Source organism: Sorex fumeus, unplaced genomic scaffold (genome assembly GCF_029834395.1).
Source record: "Sorex fumeus unplaced genomic scaffold, SorFum_2.1 ptg000064l, whole genome shotgun sequence".
NCBI classification, from domain to species: Eukaryota; Metazoa; Chordata; class Mammalia; order Eulipotyphla; family Soricidae; genus Sorex; species Sorex fumeus.
The window spans coordinates 5,923,109-5,943,119 of record NW_026606121.1 but is presented as its reverse complement, the minus strand read 5'-3'; the positions used below and the strand labels follow the sequence as shown (position 1 = coordinate 5,943,119).

Below are 20,011 nucleotides of genomic sequence, written 5' to 3'. Positions count from 1 at the left end.
GGGCTCTTGGGGAGGCCCGGGCAGCAGCAATAAGGCCCCGGACTCGCACCCCGGCGGGCGCCTCACTGTGATCCCCCGCCGGTCAGTAAACCCTCCGGAAGCCCCCGCCGCCTCGCTTGTCTATCGCGCCAGCCAGGACCCGCACGCAGAGCTCTGCCTTTTATTTGGTTCCAGTCAACGCCCAAATCCACTGGAGTGGGGGTGGGGGGGGCTGGACTGCCAGCCAGGGTATCCACCCATGCTGGGAACAGGAGACCCCCTTGGACTTGGGGGGCCTGACCCTTGATCCAGTGGTGCCAGTTCCAGGGCCTGCCCCACTCTCCCTCTTTGGTTCATGTTCTCCTGGGGGGCTGGGCAGACCCCCATCCCCCATGGCCTTCTCACATGGCCTGGGTTCGGTGCCTGCTGCCCTCTGGGCTTGTGGACTCCTCAGGAGCGTCCAGGCCAGATCCCCCAGCCAGAACCGCCTGGTGGGGTTGGCGGGGCAGGAGCCCAATGCTGGGTCGCTGAACTGGGTCACTCCTGCCCACATGCATTGTGCTTCACTGACCCCCAGAGCACCGGGCAGCTCAGTGCTCAGGAGGGGGATGGTGCCCCCACAGGCCGCACTCCATCCGCCTTCAGCCACTCCATCTTCTGCTGGTGCTGCCGGATGGCATCCTGCACACGGGCATCCACCATGGCCTCGGTCAGCACCCCATCCTCAGACGCATACGCCATGGCCTGCAGGCAGAGTGCAGAGGCCTGTGGTAGGGCAGTCCTGGCTGGGGAGCAGGGTCAGCAGAACCCTAGGCCAAGCTGCACCCCACTGGGCCGGAGCTCCTGACCAGAACGTACTGCACACCAGGTCTCATCATGAAGGCTCCTACGTCTGGGTGGGCCCCAGGGAAGCTCAGCAGCACCAAGGGACCCCCCAGGGACATGTGACCCAGAGTGCTTGAAGGTCACAAGGTTCAAACCCACAGGGGCTAGGCAGACAAGGCTGCTCTCGACCACCTAAGAATAGTGTCCCCAACTGGTAAGGAACATGTAGGGGACCTAGAGAACCCCCAAGGGGGGACAGGCCAGGAGTCCCCAGTGCTCACTGGTGCCATCAGCACTGGCCCAGCAGCAGATACCAGGGGAGTGACAGGGCACTAGAGGGAGCAGGGCCCAAAGATGCCACCAAGCTATTCTAAGGCAAGTTCAGTGTCCAGCAGGGTCTGAGGGAGCCACAGGCCGGGACCCACCAGGCAGCAGCTGCTCGGCTGGTCTGGTTTCCTGCCCAGCCCTGCAGGCGCCACCATACCAGCAGGCCAGATACTCCGAAGCATGGCAGGTGTGCCCCATGGGCATGGCTGGCAACCCCCAGAACCAAATGAAAAGGCTTGTGCCTGCATGTGGGGGGGGGGGGGGGCGAGGGGGTTGCAGCCTATGAAGGAACTGGAGCAGCCCAAGCCCGGGCGGACCGCTTCCCTGAGAACAGAACTCAGGCCTGAGTGTGGGTTCACTGTGCACCAACCAGGCCTGCACCCCAGGAGCATGGGCACAGGAAGTGGAGGCCAGACTGTCTCTGGCACTGGGACTCTTCCCAGCTCTGCTCAGCTGCTTCCTGCAGGGCCTGGAGCCGAGTTGGCCACATGGAAAATCAAACTGGGGCCCTTTAGCCTGCAGAGCAATCTCTAGCCCGTTCTCGAGGGAGCCCCAGCAGCCTTAGAAAGATCCAACCGAGTTGGGCGCTGTGGCTTCACATGCAGCAGTGCCCAAAGACCCAAGCACGGGAGTGCCGCAGCCGCCTCAAGAGAGCGGCGAGGGGTCCCACATGGCCTGATTTCCAAGGAAAAGACAGACGAAGTGGGTCTGACCAAACAATTCTCTGGTTTTTGGCCACACCCAGCAGTACATGGTGCTGGGGATGGAACCAGGCTGGGCAAGTGCCCTGCCTATTGTACTACTGCTCGAGCTCCAAGTGAACGAGCGTTCCCCGTTAAAGAGCTACGCAGAGGGCGTGCAAGAAAACGTCTGAGCCTGCTGTCCACAAAGGCGGGTCCTGCAGCTAGCTGGCCCAGGTTCCACCCTGGCACCACAGAGCACCCTGAGCACGCTAGATATCACCCCAAAACCAAAAGCAAAAAAACACCGTCAAGGGGCTGGTCGGAACCCTCCCCCGCACGCAGGTACACGCCTGTCCCGAGCAGGGGACGCTGAAGCACAGAAGCCTCAGTCACTGCACACCGGCAGGAGGCGACCTCCGCAGCCTCTAGCCACCCCCTGTACATGGGTGGGGAGTGCATGTCAAAAGACCTGTGAACAAGGCCTCACCCAGTACAAGCCCCGCACCAGGAGCTACCTGAGCCAGGGGTAGCCAGAAGTCACAGGGAGTGACAACAAAGCAACAATCTCACCACCAGAGAACCTGCAAAGCTCCAAGCACTCAAGAGAGACAGAGGAGGAGAAAGAAGAGCAAGCTGGATGGGGACACTCTGCACTCCGGTTGAAACAGGCCGAGCATGGGGAGAGGGGATGCAGTCTGTGCCTTTCCGGGCTTCCACCCTAGGGCCCAGCTCTCTGTTGGCCCTCACAGCAGTTAGCACCACCCTGCTCTCTCTCTCAGACAGACACACACACACATACACACACAGCAGTCAGCACCACCCTGCTCGCTGCTTGCTCGCTTTCTCTCTCTCTCTCTCTCTCTCTCTCTCTCTCACACACACACACACACACACACACACACACACACACACACAGAGCAGGGCCAGCAGGAGGCTGCTCTCTCTCAGACAGACAAGACAGATACAGACACACACATGCACACACAGCAATCAGCACCACCCTGCTCTCTCAGACAGACACACACAAACACATACACACTCAGCAGGGCCAGCACCACCCTGGGTGGCAGATGCATGCTCTGGGAGTCACTGGACCACCTCAGAGAGAAGGCCAGGTGTCAGGTGCCAAGGAGGTGCACCCCTTGACGGCACCAAGGTTCTGCGATCCCCAAAGTTAAGACCCCTGGAACAGCCGTGGCCGTTGGCTTTTCTGCACACCAGGACTGGTCAGAGGGGGATGGTGCTGGATGGGCACAAGTGTCACTGTGTGAGCGCTGCTCCCCAAGGTCCCTGAGCATCACTGGGGCACCCCCAAGCACTGCCAGGTGTGACCCAGAGGCCCAAACACCAGAGCTGCGGGCAGGCAGCATTGGCTCTCAACAGGGTTCAGCCCACTCACCTGCCACGCCACAGCCAGCTGGGAGATCTCGCGGCCCGACATGCCCTCCGTCAGCCGCGCCACCTCTGAGCACTTCTTTCCGAAGTCGAACTGGGCTAGCTTCAGGCGCCTGCAAGGAGGCCAGGGCAGGTCCAGAGCACGCACGCACAGAGCCAGCCTGTGTCTGAGCGTCTGTGTCCGTGTACTGGGGGTCTACGAGGGGCAGAGGCTGTGCTGAGCCCCACCTCTCCGCAGCCTGCTGCCCATAGCTCTTCCTGAGGGCAGGGAGCCCCCGAAGCCCCCAGACCTGGCGCAGGAAGGCCCTGAGGAGGGAGCAGGGGACAGCTCAGGCAGACACAGGTCGGTGTTGCTGCAGGCAACCCCACTCCCGAGAGAGAAGACACAAGTAGGCCAGCCTGGATCTAAAGCGTGCCAGCGGCAGTGGGGGCACCCCAACCCCGTGCTAGAGCAGGGCTCTGCCCACCCAGCGGCCAACAGCGGTCACTGGTCTCACGCCCTCTGCTGCCACCAGAGGTCAGGAAAGCCAGCCTGACCCAGCAAGATGGGGACATGGGCCAGGGGAGCAGGAAAGGGACAGGGTGAGCAGGACGAGGGTGAGTTGGATGAGGGTGAGTGGGATGAGGGTGAGTGGGATGAGGGTGAGCGGGATAAGGATGAGCGTGAGCGGGACAAGGGTGAGCGGGATGAGGGTGAGTGAGATGGGGATGGGGTGAATGGGAGGAGGGGGTAGAGACGGGAGAGGCAGGTGAGGTGAGAGCGGATACTCACTGTGTGCCCTCGGTGGCCGGCCTCAACACGTACTTGTCGAAATACATCCGCACCAGGCGCTCGCGCTCCTCCAGCCCTGGCAGGTCGAAGCTGACCATTTCATCGATGCGGTCATTGATAGCCCAGTCAAACTGCTCTGGCTGATTGCTGGCCAGGACCAGCATAAACCTGCAGCCAGAGATCCCTCAAGGGGTGTCCTCGGCCCCAGGCAGAAAGGCCAATACCCTGAGTCTTGGAAGGCCCAGCCCTGTCCTCAGCCATCAGCCCGCAGACAGCACCCACCCCCTGCCAGGGACAGGTGGAAGAGACCTGGGGCTGGGCCTGCCACCTGCCGAGAAGCTTCCCGGGAAAGTGGCACCTCCACCCTCCACATAGGCACAGGGGTGCTGGGTGGGCAGCTCTGCCTGAGGTTGGTGGGGCCTCAGCAGCTGGCGCTACGCAGGCAGGGGGCACAGCCTGGCCCCATGACTCACTGGCGAGAGGCTGCGCCCGCCTGCACCTCGGGTGACTTGGGGCTGCCACGGGGGCGGCGGGGTGCTGCCTCACTTGCTGCTCTGCTGGCCTGTCCGGTGCAGGAAGGCGTTCAGAGTGGCCCTGAGATCCTCGCTGATCTTCTCCTACACAGAGAGCCCAGCATCAGGCAGCAGGCCTGGGCGGCCTGGGGCAGGGGCAGAGCTGAGGGCCCTCTGCCGGCCCAGACAGGGAGAGCAAGCCGACTGACAAAATGCCACCAAGGCTGCAAGGAGAACAGTGAGGGGCAGGGCCAGGCTACGCTGAGTCAGGAGCAGACGCACCGAGACCCAGTGGCTAGCCGCATGGCCCTGACCGCTCCCTAGGGCTGCCCGCAGGCCTCCAGCTGCCACAGTGCTCACCGTGGCTCGTTTCCGGAGGAAGGCATCTGCTTCATCCACGAAGAGCAGGAGGCTGTGAAGGGGACGCACATCAGCAGGGCCAGAGACTCAATGGTTTAAGCGGAATGCACAGGCCCGGGGGCCGTACCACACGGCCCGGAGTCTCTGGCTGAACCCCAGCTCTCCTGGGATGGGGAAAAGCTGCTGTGCGCCGGTGAGGCCGGAACATGGCCCAGAGGCACGACTGTAAGAAACACATTAGCAATGCGGTCCCCGTCCACCGAGGCAGAGCCCGCGCAGCCTGGCACACAGCCCGACAGCCTTCTGACTCCGGCACCTCAAAGAGCCCAACCCGGGGTGTGTACGTGTGTGAGGAGGGCACTTGCTCGTACCAGGCTGACCCGGGTTCCACCCCCAGCACCCCATATTGTCCCTGGCCCACCAGAACTGATTTCTGCACACAGAGCCGGAAGTCAGCCCTGGGAACTAGCAAGCATAGCTCTAAACAAAAGAAAACAGAAGAAGTGTGAGAAACTTGTCTGGATCTGTGTGTAAACATGCTAAGCGTGTGTGAATGTGTGCACGTGTGCAAGAATGTGAGTGTGTGCATAGAGCGTGAGCACAGGAATGCGGTAGTGTGTGGAGAGAATTCAAGTATGACCATGCAGAATACATTTCAGACCGTGCATGTATGAGTGTGAATGTATCTGTGGGCGTGTGCATGTGTGCACAGGAGAATAAGTGTGACTGACACCGCAGGAGCATGAGTACATGTGCATGGAAGTGAATGTGCAAGTGTGCTCATGTGTGTGTGACTGTGCAGTGGGACGGAAACTCACCCTCGCCGGCTGGTGTTGGCCCAGTCGAAGACCTTGTGCATGGCAGTCACACCATCACGGCCCATAGGTGCCACATCCCCGCCTGTCATGATGGCGTAGTCCATGCCGGAGTGCAGCGCCAGTTTCTGGGCAGGAAGGGTGGCAGCACACACATCTCTTCAGTGCCCGCCAGACCGCACTGCCGCCCTCTGGCCCAGTTCACCCAGCACAGGGCTCACCTTGGCGAACAGCGTCTTGCCAGTCCCGGGGGGCCCGTACATCAGGATGTTCCTGTAGAGACTACGATTCTTCTTCGTGTTCCTCGTGGCAATGGCGATGTCCCGCACACGTGCCTCCAAGCTGGGCTGCAGGGAACAGCACGGTCTGGGGATGGCACTGGCCCTGGCTCCCAGGGCCCCTTGGGCAGCACGAGGGGCTTTGTCCTAGGCTGGAGCCCTCAGTCAACACTTACACTGAGGACAACGCCCTCCAACGCGTCCTGAGGCTTATTGAAGAGCCGCCTGGTGACCTGGAGGGGACAACAGGGTCATCGGCAGGGGCCCCAGAGAGCAGCGCCTAGAACTGCCAGGGCAGGCCACACGGGGCTCCCTGCGCCAGGGGATCCCCTGGGCTAGCTGTGTGTGCAGAAGGGACAGGGAAAGGGGAAGAAAGGGCAGGCAGGACGGATGGGCAGGGCCAGCCTTCACCTGCACTGGGTGCCGCAGAGCCTCCAGCACGGTGACCCTCGATGTCTCCCTCACCAGTGACGGCTTCCCTAGCCGGGCCTCAATGTACCGTCCAGCAACGGCCGTGGCATTCTTAGCCGAGTAGACCCCAACGGCCAGCAGGCTCAGCCCAGCCACCTGCGATGGGTGCAGGTCATGAGGCCCTCTTCCTGTGCCTCCTCTAGTGGCAGGAACCCACGCCAACAAGGGCTCTGCCCGGGGACGCTACATGCAGGCAACACCAGGAAGGAGGAGACCCCACCACGAGCCACCACAGCCAGGGGTCACCTGCGGCATACCGTGGCTGTCACCTTGTCCCAGTCCGTCACAAAGGCCCGGAATCCCTCACCAAACAGGGTGCCAGCCGTCCTGCGGGGAGGGCAGATGAGCGGGTGGAAGCGGGGCCAGCAAAGGCAGAGGTGCCACCCGCTCCTGGCCTTACCGGATGGACTCCAGGATGGTCTGGCGGTGCTCGGCGGCCCGAAGACGGATCTGCTCACGGATGATGTCCGCATTCTCCCGGTCGGCCTTGGCCCGGGCACGTGCCTCTGCCTCCACCCGCAGCATCTCGTTCTTGTGCCGGAGCTCCATTTCCCGCTCCACGGTAGCTGTGGGCAGGCGGACACAGCTGAGCCGCCCTGCACCCACCCGCGGGCAGGCCCCAGCAGCGGTGCCCTGCCCGCCCCGCACACCTCTCCGAATGGCCTCTTGCTTCTGCACCGACTCCTCCTGCTTCCGCAAGTTCTCCTCATTGGTGAGTTGCTGAGAAGCCAGAAAGGGGTGGTCAGTGGCATGGTGGCCTGGACTCAGTCCACAGCAGCCCCTGACCCAGCCTGTCCCGAGCACCCTGGGCCCCGGGGGACACACCTGCTGCCTCAGCTGGTCGTCATAGCGCTGCCGCGCCAGCTTGTCCTGGTACTGGGCCCTCTGGGGGAAAGACAAAGGGATGGCTTGCCAGTGACCTGCCCCATCTGCCGCCCCCAAGCCTCCCTCTGCTCAGCAAGGGCCTCACCGCCTGGTGCTGGCGCGTCTCCTCGCTCAGGGTCTTCCTCCGTTCCTCCGCCTGCACGCGGAGCTGCTCGTTCTTTAGCTGCTCCACAGCAGCCTCATACTCCTGCGGGACGTTAGCGCTTCAGGGCAGGTGCCCCAGGGCAGCCAGCACAGCCAGGCTCAGGCGGGCTTCCCTGGGCCCCACCCGGCGCCCATACATACCTTGAGCTTGGACTGTTGCTCCAGCTGCAGAGTCTGCTCCTGCATCTGCGCCAGGCTCAGCGCCTCCTTGGCATGTCCTGCAGGGAGACGTGTCAGGGCAGGGCAGCCACCACGGAGGACCCTGCCAGCGGCCACAGCCCCTGCTGCTCACCCAGGCAGGGGCCCACCTAGTCTTCCTGAGATCATCCCCACCGGCAAGGACAGGGCTTCATGGACATGGTCACGCCAAAGACAGAGTTCCACCGCCCCCCAGGAAGCCGGGTCCAATACAAGGGAGGAGGAGGAGGGAACACAGCAGGCGGAGGGGAGCAGGGAAGCCCGGGCCCAGCTCTACAGTCCCTTTGCACACACAGGTCCGTCCTGTCTACAGGTAACCCACTCTGTTTTCAGAGAAACCTTCATGGTTCAGGGGTGTGACTCAGTCTGAAGCACTAGCCCACCCGAGACCCTCAGCTCACTTCCACACCACCGCAAAAGAACAAGCAGAACTCCAAAATCCTTGGACAATCAGGGAAGGCAGGTGCCCTGTGACCCCAGCACTCCAGGCCAGGAACCCACAGTCTGTCCCTCCATAACACCATCTGTTTACTACTAAACTCCCCCCACCCCATATCGAACCCCTGAGGTCGCCCTGCGAGGGGAGCGTGCGGACCTGCAGAGTGGGCTAGGGGGGGCCTCGGGGGGAGTGCTCCCTGCACAGACAGACGCCAGCCCAGGGTGGACTCTATCAGCACCCAGGAGGAGCGAGCGCCCTCTAGTCTAGGGTGCAAAACGGCCTGCAGTACACCAGCTCCGAGCAACGAGCAGAAACCCGCGGGCAGCAGAGCAGGGGGCAGAGGGACAGCAGGCAGCCCCACGTCCAAATGTCTCTTTTTCTCGGGAAAAAGAGTGGCCGCCAGCAGGGCCAGCCCCTAGCTGATGCCACTCGTCTATTCCCGTGGCAGCAGGGCCTGCGGCGCCGGCGGGAGGCGAAGGTAAGGCGGGGACAGTCCACCGAGCGGATGCCGCACACCTGTGTGGGACAAGCTGCAAGGTGGAGAGACATGGGCTTGGTGTGGGAGGGGAGAGGACAAAGTCCCGGGACCCGGGAAGAGAACACTCCGGGGCCTGCGAGGAGGAAGCGGACGCGGCGAGCAGCGGACAAGCGTGCACGGGGCGGAGGGTCAGGGTTCAGGCTGCAGGAGCGGGAGGCACTGAGCCGGCCCAAGCTGCTCGGGGACCAATGTGCACCCACGTGGCGTGTCCCTCGTCCAAGCACAGCCCCCACCAGCACCCGGAAGGCCAGCCAGGCCCGGCCGGCCGCGACGCCCGGCACGTGCGCCCAAGTTCCCGCCCCGCTCGCGTGATCGGGCAGGGCGTCCGGCCTCCCGGACACGGGTCCCCCCTCCCGCCGCCCGGCGGCGGCCGCGTGCACTCACGCGAGTGCTCCAGCTCGCGCGCCGCCTTGGCCGCGCGCTCCAGGCCCGTCGGGTCGAAGTTGCTCCATTTGTCCTTGGGCGCCGACCGGTCCCCGCCGCCCTCGGCCCCGGGTGGCGCGGCCGGCAGGGGCAGTGGAGGCCCCGCGCTCTCGCCCTTGGAGCCCTTGATGCCGAACAGCCACGACATGGTATCGCTGCAGCCCCCGCGCGCCCCGCAGCGCCGCGCCCCGAGTAGAGCTGGACACGCACGGCGCCGGGCAGCCTCCACGCGCCCCGAGCCGGCGGCCGGAGCCACTGCGCAGGCGCGACACACGCCCCTTTCTCCCGCCCCGGAAGCGCCTGCAGATTGGCCACGAGGGCCGCGACTCCCTGGGCCGCGGCGCTGTCATTGGTCCCGGCGGGCCAATGGGCGGGGCGCAAACGGAGACGGAACCTAGCGCCTGATCTATGGGGACTAGCTAGGGACAAAATTAGTCGTTGCGCTCAGGTAAACGTCACGTCCGTTTAGCAACGATTCCGGGTCCCGTTGCTATGGGCGCCACCGGGTTCCTGACATCCGGCGCCAGGGAAGCACCGGACGGCAGGAGGCCGGCGCGGGGAGTCCGCGTGGGGACAGTGGCTGTGGACACCCGGCGCGGCTGACCTGCGGCCAGAGCTTTTCGCGACGGCCCGGAGGGCGGAACGTAGAGGCCCGGCCAGGGACCAGCCACCTCAGGCGCCCCGCCGCTGCTCCGAAGGTCACGTGAGGCTCTGCGGCCGCGGAGGGACAAAAGTAGACGGAGGTCACGTGGTGGCCTAGGATCCCGCTGTGCCCCAAATGCGGAAAGTTCGCTTTTCGTTTTTTTTTTTTTTTTTTTTTTTTTGGCCCGAGCACACATGTCGCTCTCATCTCCCCTCTTGAGATGTGTACTTTTCATGCATTTGTGTCTAATGCTGGGACGTGTCTAGGGATTCTTTCTGCCCTTGGAGAAGCCTGCATTCTCTCTTGAGTGCCTTACTCTCTCTCTCCTCCCCTCAAAAACCCTCCAAATAAAATCTATTTTTACTTCACTGCTTGTCTACTCCTGAAATTCCTTTCTGCGAGTAAAAACCCACAGAGGTGGATCGGGAGAAGGTGACCGTCTTCTCCCCACTTCACATGAACCACCTGTGGGGCCCTCCGACATCAGGGGGATCACATGGGATGCTGGGGATCAAACCCAGGATGGCCACGTTCACGTTAAATGCCCTCCCTGCTGCACTATTGCTCAGCCTCAAGAGCCTTCTTCATTGTTGATGGACCCTAGTCTTTTTTTTTTCTCTTTTGGTCACACCTGGCGACACACAGGGGTTACTCCTGGCTCTGCACTCAGGCATTACTCCTAGCAGTGCTCAGGGGACCATATGGGATGCTGGGAATTGAACCCAGGTTGCCCGCATGTAAGGCAACCGCCCTACCCGGTGTGCTATCACTGCAGCCCATATCCTAGTCTTAATGTTTTTTTTTTTCAAATCCTATTAAGAAAAAGTGTTTTCAGATTAAGCTTGAAAAAGCAAGTGAGCTTCCAGCCACACAGGAGGTGCCCTGTGGCAGTGAGGTGACCACATGCACTCTGGCCACCCAGGTGCCCTCTCTGCGCCCTGACTCTGAGAATCAAACATTGCACTGAATGTTTTCAGTCTAACCTGCAAAGACAGACAGTACGGGGGACAGCATTCCCCTTGGAAGCAGCCCACCTATGTTCCACCAGCACCCACTGTGGTCTCCTAAGCACCTCCAGGAATGAACTCTGAGCATCCCCAGGTGTGACCCCCCCAAAAGGAATCAAAAGGTAAAGGTAAAGGTAAAGGCCCTCCCGTTGTTCCTCAATTTGCTGGAGTGGGCCCAGTAACGTCTCCATTGGAGACTTTGTTGTTACTGTGTCTGGCATATCGAATACGTCAAGGGGAGCTTGCCAGGCTCTGCCGTGCGGGTGAGATACTCTCGGTAGCTTGCCGGGCTCTCCGAGAGGGGCGGAGGAATCGAACTCGGGTTCGCCATGTTGGCTGCGTGCAAGGCAAATGTCCTACCGCTGTGCTATCGCTCCAACCTCACTTAAATGGGAGCCGCTGGGGAGGTTGGCCACACCTTTTCTAAAGCTGCCAAGTGCAGCAGGGCTGTGGTGAAGGGCTCCCCAAAAAAACTAGACTAGGGCTGGAGCGATATTTCAGCGGGGAGGGCATTTGCCTTGAATGCAGCAGACATGGGTTCAATTCCCAGCATCCCACATAGTACACTGTGCTCTGCAAGGAGTGATTCCTGAGTGCAGAGCCAGGAATAATCCCTAAGCATCACTAGGTGTGACCCATAAAGCAAAAATTAAAAGAGTAGACAAAGAGGTGGTAACACCCTTCCCTAAGCATGGCAGGCTGGGGGTTCAGGAATGAGTTCAGAGAGAGGACCCAGCTGTCCTCGGGGACCCACACTGGCGGCTGGCACACAGTGCACACTTCTCTTGTTCCCCCAGAAACTGGCCAGAGGCGTGAGGCAGGGTCCCCAAGTTTGGCCTGATGTTCAGGGTCACCCATTGCAGGGCTCCCTGGAGACAGCAGCAGCTGCCACTGACCTCGATGCTTGCGGCGGGGGAGGGGGGCGCCCCAGTGCTGGGCCTGCAGGGGGCGCTCTGCTCCTCTGTTTGAGCTCAGCAGGATTCGGTCGCCCTGGTGTCTCCTGGGTCCCGGGCCCAACTGCTCAGACAGCACCTTGGGTCCGGCCTCTGGGCCTCACTGCCTGCCAACCACCAGTTTGGGGTCAGCGATGGTCCAGGTGCGACAGCAGGGGTTGCACACCCACACACCGGGGCGCGGGCTCCACCTACCGCCTTCGGGGGTCTTCCGGCCAGCGGCGGCCGCAGAGGGCGCGTTGGAGCTAGGCGCAGGCCCCGTGCTAGCCGCAGGCCCCGTGCTAGCCCCAGCCCCCACTAGCCCCAGCCCCCACCACGCCCGCACAAACAGCGCGTCCAGGGTCAGGACGGCGCGAAGGAGACCAGAGCACGCTCAGCTGGCATACGACTGTATTTGGGGTCTGGGGCGTTAGTGGGCAAGGGGGCAAAGTGAACATTGAGTCAAGCAGAGGGCAGCCGGGTGCCCGCCAAGTGCTGCCCATCCTTGGACCTCGTCTGGGTGGGGTCAGGTCAGGAGAGATGCAGAGAACCCCCGCGGCTGCCGCGCCCCCTCCCAGCACCAGCTCCCAGCAGTGCTGGCCTGTCTTCGGAGCCCACCTGCCGTGGTCCCAGGGTCGCTCTCAAAGTGCCCTCCGCAACCCCTGGAGTCCTGGGCAGGAGGGCAGTTCCCCCCGCCCACCCCTCCAACCCCCGTCATCTGAGCGTCCTGGTGAAGACAACAATGCCCACTCAGCCAGGCCCCCAGTCCGGCCAGCACGACCTTTTCCTTGGCAGCCTCTGTAATGGTCCTGTGCAGCCAGGTTGGGTCCCTCGCACTCACCACTACTACCCTGACCACACGATCAAGCGGGAGGTTGGGTCTCCCACCCAGTGCCGTGGGCCAGGTCCCAAGGTCGTCCCTGTGTCCAGCTCCGGGCCAGGAAGGGAAGAGCGGCCACGGCAGGCGGGGCCTGGGCTGGGGATCTCGTGCGAGTAGATCGGGTCGCGACTACGCCCCCGGGCAAAATCCTGCCTTCGAGGCGGGTGCCACCGCCTGGGCTGGGCAAAGGGGTCCTTGGCTAGGCCGGCTCAGGGCTTCGGGGCCACGGCTGCCGACGGCGGGGGGCGCGCGCGCCGCTGGCCCTCGGGCGTGCAGGTCTTGGCGGACAGTGCCCGCTCGCGACCCGAGCGGAAGGCCGCGGTCACTGTCACCAGGTAGGCGGTGCCGGGCGCCAGGCCCTGCAGCGTGGTACTGTTCTGGCCCGCCGGCACCTCCACGCGCTGGGCCGCGCCGCCGCGCACCGGCCCAAACTGCACGTGGTAGCCGAGCGCCGAGGCCGGGCCCAGCGCCGGGGTCCAGCTCACGCGCAGGCTCCGCGGTTTGGCGTGCGAGAAGACGATGCGCTCCGGCCCGGCCTCCTCTGCAGGGAAGAGCCAGTGAACCTCGGACCCACGCCCCGGGCCCCGCCGCGCGCACGCCTGCCCCACCCCGGCCCCGCCCTGCATCCGGGCCCCGCCCCCACCTCGGCCCCGCCCCGCACTCCCCCAAGCCGCGCCCACGCCCCCGTCCAGCTCCGGGTCCCCCGCCCCCCCCTCCCCCCGCACCGCATCCAGGCCTCGCCCCACACTGGCCCCGCCCCACACCGGGTTCCCCTGCGCCGCGCCCAGCCCTGCCCAGCCCCGGGCCATTTGCCCCCCACCCCCGCGCTACCCCGCGCCGCGCCCAGGCCCCGGGTCCCCCCCCACCACACTGGCCCCGCCCCACACTGGGACCCTCCTATGCCGCGCCCAGGCCCGCCCCGACACCGCCCCATTCGCCCCCCCGCACCCAGACTCCGCCCCGCTTCCGGCACCGCCCTATCCCGAGCCCCGCCCCACCTCGCGACCAAGCCCCTCCCGGGCCCCTGGCCACCGCGCCTCGCCCAGGCCCCGCCCCGCCCCGCCCCGCGTCCGGGCCCAGCCCTCGTCCCACTCCCGCCCCAGCCCCGCCCCGCTTCCTGGCCCCGCCCTACCCCAGCCACACCCCCGCCCCGCCCGGGGCACCGCTCCGCTCCCCAGGTCCCGCCGGGCACCCCAAGCCCCACCACTCCCGCCCCCTGCCCCAGATCCGGCTACGCGGTCCCAAGCCCCGCCCCCTCGCCCCCCCACTACCGCGTCCCTCACGCAGCCCGCGTCCCTCCCGCAGCCCCGACTCACCTGGGAGCGGCAGCGTGCGCACCCGCAGGTGCTGTGGCGCCACTGGCTGCTCGTTGGATTCGGGCAGCAGCGCCACATCATAGTCCGTGTCCGGGTCCAGGCCTGTCCAGACCCAGCCGGTGGCATTGCCAGGCAGCTGCTGGCGCAGTGGGATCCCTGACTGCCCGCTGGGCGCCATCTCCAGCACATAGTACCCGGAGTGGGCAGCTAATAGAGGCGGCCAGGCCAGGCGGAAGCTGCTGGACGTGACCTCGGAGGCCCGGAGTTGCTGTGGCTGCGTCGCGTCTGCAGGGAGCCGGGGCAGGGAATCAGGGAAGGGACTGACCCTAGGAATCCCGAGGTGAGAAAGGCTAGAGTGGGTGGCAGATCTGAACTGCCCTGGAGCGGAGCGGCGGGGCCATGCTCCACCACCCCATCAGGACCCAGTAAGCTTGCCTAGGTACCAAGCCCAGAGGTCAGGGGTTGCCCCTCTCACTTGGCCCCTCAAAGGTGCAAGAACCTCAGAACCAGCACAGGGTATAGGGGAGCTCAGCACCCTAGAAGTCAGAGAAGTTCAGGCAAACACCCCAACATGAGTCCCGCCCCGCATGAACCTTCCTGCCCTGATGTGCACCCAGCCCCAGCCCCACCACACTGTCCCACCACCACCCCCGACCCATTTCCAAGTGCCAGACATCCTTCCTGGTGCCCACCCTCCTTCCAGACTCTCAGGACTTAAGCCAAGCTGCAGAGACAGGGGTCCCTGAGGGCCTTCAGGGCGTGGGGCCCCTGTGACCCGAGCCAGACACTCTAAACTCAGGAACAGCGGCAGAACTGGGCAGGCAGGCACGAGTGGCCCTGGGAAGCAGCACTTTCCAGTGGCCACCACAGGCCAAGCCATGGACAGTTCCTCAGCCTGCATGGTGTGGCTGAGGGGTCAGCAGGTCCAGAAGGAAGTTGGAAGGCAGAGAGATAGAATAGGGATTCAGGCTCTTGCCTTGTATGCGGCTGACCCTTGTTCAACGCTGGTACCACATTTGGTCCCCGGAGCCTACCAGGAGTGACCCCTGAGTGCAGAGGCAGGATTCAGCCCTGATCACCACCGGGTATGACCCCAAACCCAAACCAAACAAAAACCAAAAGAATGAAGTGGAGGGATAGTAGAGCAGGCAGGGTGCTTGCCTTGCACACAGCTAACCAGGAGTCAATCCCTGGCATCCCATATTGTCCTCTGAGCCCACCAGGAACAATTCCTGAGTGCAGAGCCAGGAGCACTGCCAGGTGTGTGGTCCCAAAACAAACAAACAAAAAAATAAAAAAGAAGTGGAGTGTGAAGTGCTTCCCAGCCCTTGGCAGGCACCGTGGCCAAACCCCTCCTAGCCAGTTCTCACAGTTTTCCGGGAGCACGGCGGGGCTCAGAGTGGGCTACCTCATTCTGGGGGGGGCGGGGGCAAGGCCCAGTGAAAACCATTCTCCTCCTTGGTCCCTGTTTTCCCCCCAGCTCCCACTCCCAGGCCCTCGAGTCTTGGGTGCTCCATGGCAGAGTGCCCGGTGGGGTCCCATCTGCTGCCCTCTGACCTGCTAAAACACAGGGAAGGGGGTCGGGACCCATGGCTGCACCCCCCAGGAGGCTCGGGGAGCCCGGGTGGCAAGCCCCCCTACCGAGGATGGCAGCCCGGAGCCGCTGGGCGATGATGGGCAGGTCATCCACATCCACAAAGTGCAGGTGTGTATCTGCTGGGGTGGAGGCAGCGGCCAGGAGCTCGAGCCGGTTGCTGCGGCCGGTGCTGACTATGAAGACGGTGACGCCCAGGTCCTTCAGGTCCTGCATGGGTGGCCCCACGGGGTCGCTGGAGCCACCATCGGTCACCCACACCAGCACCTTGGGCACCCCTGGCCGGGCCCCCGCTGCCTCGGAGAACAGCTGCTCCTTGGCGTAGGCCAGTGCCAGACCAGTGTGGGTGTCGCCCATGCGCTGGGCCGCCCCCAGCACCGCATCTCGCACCGCTGCGCTGGAGCCATGCTGGTCGAAGGAGAACTCGGTGTGCGGGCGGCTGCCCACATGCACCAGGCTGGTGCGCAAGGCCCCTGGTCCCACGGGCAGGGGCGCAACCAGCTGCCCCACGAACTCCCGCACACGGGAGAACTCGTAGTGCGACACGCTGGCCGAGCTGTCCAGCAGGAATAGCAGGTCCCCCTGGGAGGCCGGTGTAGGGGCACCTAGGGGAGAGGAGGGGGTTCAGGCCCAGGTGTTGGCTCCCAGGAAGCCCCCACAGTGAGACCCCCCTGGAGAGGCGGCACTTGCTCCCCTCCACCTTGCAGGTCCTGAAAGGTGGGATGGCGCCATTCAAAGGCACCTGCATCCCCACTGAGTATGTCTGGGATCTGGGGCACAGACGCCTGCTCAAGCTCCCCAAAGGGTCCTGGCCAATGGCAGGAGAGCCTGGACGGGCCTCGGGATCTGCACCTGGAGAAGCAGTTTTGAGGCAGAAGTTTTTAGCCTTTGGCTCAGCCTCCCAGTGAAGCACCCAGAGGGGGGCAGGGGACAGCTGGGTACAGCACGGTTAAGGACCAGACGCCGGGATCCTTCCCCTGGCCCCATCTGCACCCAGAAAGCAGGGCGACCCCACGGAGGGACCTCCCCTCCGTGACGGTCCCTCACCAGTGGTACCTGTGTTGCCTCCGCCCTCTCCAGAGTCACTTTAAGGAGAGGGAAAGGGAGGCTGGGCTGGCCGCTCTGTCCAACCCAGCCATGCCTCAGAGATGCGGGCGGGGCACAAGGCACGTCCACCCTGCACAGGTCCAGCCGCCGCCTGGAGCACCTAGTCTGCGGCCGCAGGTGGGTGGGGTGCCCAGCAGACCGCCCCACGCGCTCCCTAGCCAGCGCAGGCAGCAGCGGCTGGACAGGCGCCCAGGCCAGACCCCACGTACTCACCACGCTCCGCGTCGCTGCGCGCCAGCGCCAGCCGCAGGCTCAGGGCCAGGCCAAGCGCCGTCCAGGGCAGCATTGCGCGACGGGACGGGCGCGCTCGGCCTCTGTTCGCCGTTCGCGCCCCAGCTCGTTCGGTCCGGGGCCGCAGGGCGCGCCGCCGCGCGGGCCAGGGCCGGCCCCGCCCACCGAGGCCCCGCCCATGAGTCCCCGCCCATGGGCGCCCGGGGACCAACCGCGTGGGCCCAAGCAGACCCCGCCCACCTAAGCCCCGCCCCTCGGGCGCGCTCGCCGAGGAATCAGCCGCTCGGGGGCTGGGCGCGCTCCCCGGGAGGCTCCCGAGCACGTGGACGCGCACACTCTGTCTCATCCGCCCTCAGCCACAGGACTCGTCACCTCCAGGGTCCCTGCCCGTGTCTCCACAGCCCTCCCCGAGTCTCTGAAGCCAAGCGCAAGTGAAGCTTAGGAGGTGTGTGGGGAGCAAAGTCCCTGGGGCCCAGATCCTGCCCCGACTTCACACACACACACTTGCACGCGCACACACACGCATACATGCATGCGCACACGCACACATGCACACAGGCGCACACAACATGCTCACACACACAGGGCCAATGGAGGAGCAGCTGGTCTTGAGTCCCCTAGACCCAACTTAAGAAATGGGGTCCTGGAAGGAGACCTGTTAGAAGGAGGAGGTCTGGAGGGGGCTGGTGCAGACCCGCTGAGCTAGCAGCCTCTGTGCCCTACCCAGCACTGAGAACGAGGCCGGATGCCCCAGGGTGCTCAGGTCCAGTGCTGTCCCTTAGGTGAGGCTGGCGACATTCCTCCACCAATGGCTCCTGCCACATAGGCCTGAGATCCTCTCTGTGGGGCTTCAGGATTCCCCCCTCCCCCCACCCAGCCCCCAGAGGGTGCTCAGTAGGGTGAGCGGATGGGGCTCAATGGTCTTCCTTCCTCTGGGTCCAGCAGGTAAGAGCCCAAGCACGCCTTTGCCTAAAAAAGGAAGCGGAGCAGACCAGTTTGAAGAACCAAGCACCGCCACCGGCCTCCGGCCACCCCACCCTCACGCAGCGGGAATTTTGGCAGTGACGGTGCTGGCTGTGCTCCACGGCCTCCACGAGGACCAGACTGCCGGGCCTTCCGCTGAGAGTGTGTCCGGCTAGGCTGACCGGGCCTGGACTGTGTGTAGGCGGCAGGCCAGGCCACGCTGCCCTCACTGGGCACCACCTGCTGGCTGGGTGTGGCGGGTGATGCCAGCAGTTAGGCAGCTGTGCCTACTTGCCCGGGGCGGGCTCCCTGCAGCTGGGCCATTGGGGAAGTTTCCGTCCCTTCTGGAAAAAGTGAGCGGATTGTCTTGGCCATGACTCAGCCCTCTAGGACACAGCCACCCTCCGTCTCACTATGAGCTCTGCCACCTGCTTAGGCAACTCTGGCCAGTCCTGGCAGGGCTGGCCATTCTGAGCTCTAGGACTCAGAGCCCCCTGGTCAGTTCTGCTTCTCTTGCCCTGCCCGGCACTCTGCTGGCCCCACCTTCAAGGAGAGACCTGGACAGAGATTCCCCAGGGAGTGTGGGATCAGGGCCAGGCTGAAGCAGACACAAAAGGAAGCAAAAATATAATGGCCCGGAAACCCCCTCTCTGACGGCAGAGAGCTGCTGGGGCGAGGGGGACATGGCCCAGACAGCCCTAGAGACCAGGATCTACACAGGAAGGTGCAGCTGGTGTGGAGGTCACAGCCCCACACTGGCCTCGCCGTCGGAGTCCCGTGCATCCTTCCCGGAGCTGGTTCCCCCACAATGGAGGGGTTCCCGAAACCCAGAAGGAACCCGGAAGTGCTCTGCCCCCGCCTGCCTGCCTCCTCCACACAGTACAGCTTGTACAGAGAAGAAGGGCCTTTTGTCCCCGCTGTGGTCATGCAGACCTCAGAGGAGGTCAGCCCAGGCCTCTGACCCAGCGTGGGGTCCCCACCACCGCACCAGGCCCCTGTTTTCTGTGTTGTGTGCCTCTGTGCACCCCAGTAGTTGGGGAGGTGGGTGCAGACGGAACAGGGGGGCAGGGGCTTAGCGAGCCACCCAGTGACAGGCCCAGGACCCCACTCTTCTAAATTTCCTTCTTCTTTGTGGGCAGGGTGGGCTCTTAGACTGTGCTGGGAGCTGGAGGGCCCAGCACACCCCCACAGCCCAGAGCTTGCCCCTCCCGGGTTCTGTAGCCAAGGCCAGGACAAACGACAGCCACAGAGGCCACCAGCCATGGTGTGGCGCCACCCAGGGTTTTGCCCCTTTCAGATAGAGAAGCCCAGAGCAGCCCTAAGATGACTGAGCAAACGAGTGCCCTCAGGGTGTTTGTCGCCCACTTGGGAAAACTTAGACCCCTCTGCCTGCTCCCCTCCTTGTGGTGCTGGCCCGCCGGCATGCCAACCCAGCCAGGCACAGGCAGTGCAGGGTGGGCAGGACGTCCAGGAGGGCTCCAGGGAGCCGAGCACACAGGAGGCCTGGGCTCACCAGTCTCCCAAGCCCTGCTGCATGTGTGTGACTCAACACCAGAACAGAAGACCCAGCAAATGGTGCAGGTGGGAAGGGCACTCCAGAGGGTCCCCAGCACCACATAGGACCCCCGAGCCCTGTCAGGAATAAGTCCTGAGCACAGTGTGGTCCAAAAACCACAATAAAACAGGCCGCGATGGGGCCCCGCCAGGGACAGGCACTTTGACATATCAGAGTGAAATGTGAGTCAGGGGGCAGCAGCTGCCCCTCTCTCAGCCACCAGGAGCCCATCTGTGAGGCCAGCGAGGCCCACCCTGGACTGTCTGTGGAACCTCAGCTTTTGGACATGGCAGAGAGCAGCAGAGCTGTGCCGGCTTTCAGAAGGGGCCCAGGGTGGGGCGAGGGGCCTCAGCCAGCAACAGAGCTCTTGACTGGATGCACACCTGGGGAACAGGTCGGGGGGCCGTGAGCCGAACAGACAGGACACAGGGTTGGCTGGATAGTGCAGGAGTCAGGGCAAGTCACACCTAGATCACACGTGCACAAGGCCCACAGTGTTCCCAGACCCCGCACACAACACACACAACTGCATACAACACATGTGCAGCTTCACAGCAGCCACGCATGTGCACCTGCACACAACACACATCACAGGCAGACAGCACACGTGCACCTGCATACAACATACATGCACCTCCATACAACACACATGTACCCGCATGCAATGCACCTGCACCTGCACACAATACACACATGTGCAGCTGCATAAACACACATGTGTGCACCTGCATACAAAACA

General features: G+C 63.8%; 2 protein-coding genes across 3 annotated transcripts; both read right to left on the bottom strand.

The window, feature by feature from the left end:
• Nucleotides 1-102: 102 nt before the first annotated feature.
• LOC130036568 (ATPase family AAA domain-containing protein 3) lies at nucleotides 103-9,236 on the bottom strand. Its single transcript, XM_056128438.1, has 16 exons — nucleotides 9,006-9,236; nucleotides 7,588-7,664; nucleotides 7,388-7,489; nucleotides 7,243-7,302; nucleotides 7,068-7,137; nucleotides 6,818-6,983; nucleotides 6,675-6,744; nucleotides 6,358-6,513; nucleotides 6,123-6,179; nucleotides 5,890-6,015; nucleotides 5,672-5,796; nucleotides 4,854-4,905; nucleotides 4,528-4,598; nucleotides 3,982-4,149; nucleotides 3,214-3,322; nucleotides 103-723 (listed from the first exon to the last, which is right to left on the bottom strand). Exons 1-16 carry the CDS (start codon nucleotides 9,190-9,192, stop codon nucleotides 577-579), a joined length of 1,743 nt encoding a protein of 580 aa, XP_055984413.1. The 5' UTR covers nucleotides 9,193-9,236; the 3' UTR covers nucleotides 103-576.
• Nucleotides 9,237-12,692: 3,456 nt separating this feature from the next.
• Nucleotides 12,693-16,906, bottom strand: VWA1 (von Willebrand factor A domain containing 1). Of its 2 annotated transcripts, XM_056128446.1 has the most exons (4): nucleotides 16,737-16,901; nucleotides 15,464-16,021; nucleotides 13,823-14,107; nucleotides 12,693-13,047 (listed from the first exon to the last, which is right to left on the bottom strand). In XM_056128446.1, the coding sequence occupies exons 1-4, from the start codon at nucleotides 16,807-16,809 to the stop codon at nucleotides 12,716-12,718; spliced, it is 1,248 nt and encodes a 415-aa protein (XP_055984421.1). In that variant the 5' UTR covers nucleotides 16,810-16,901; the 3' UTR covers nucleotides 12,693-12,715. The 2 variants fall into 2 exon arrangements, with proteins under 2 accessions (XP_055984421.1, XP_055984422.1); XM_056128447.1 differs by lacking the exons at nucleotides 12,693-13,047; nucleotides 13,823-14,107 and having other exon boundaries at nucleotides 15,505-15,626; nucleotides 16,737-16,906.
• Between the last annotated feature and the right edge of the window lie 3,105 nt (nucleotides 16,907-20,011).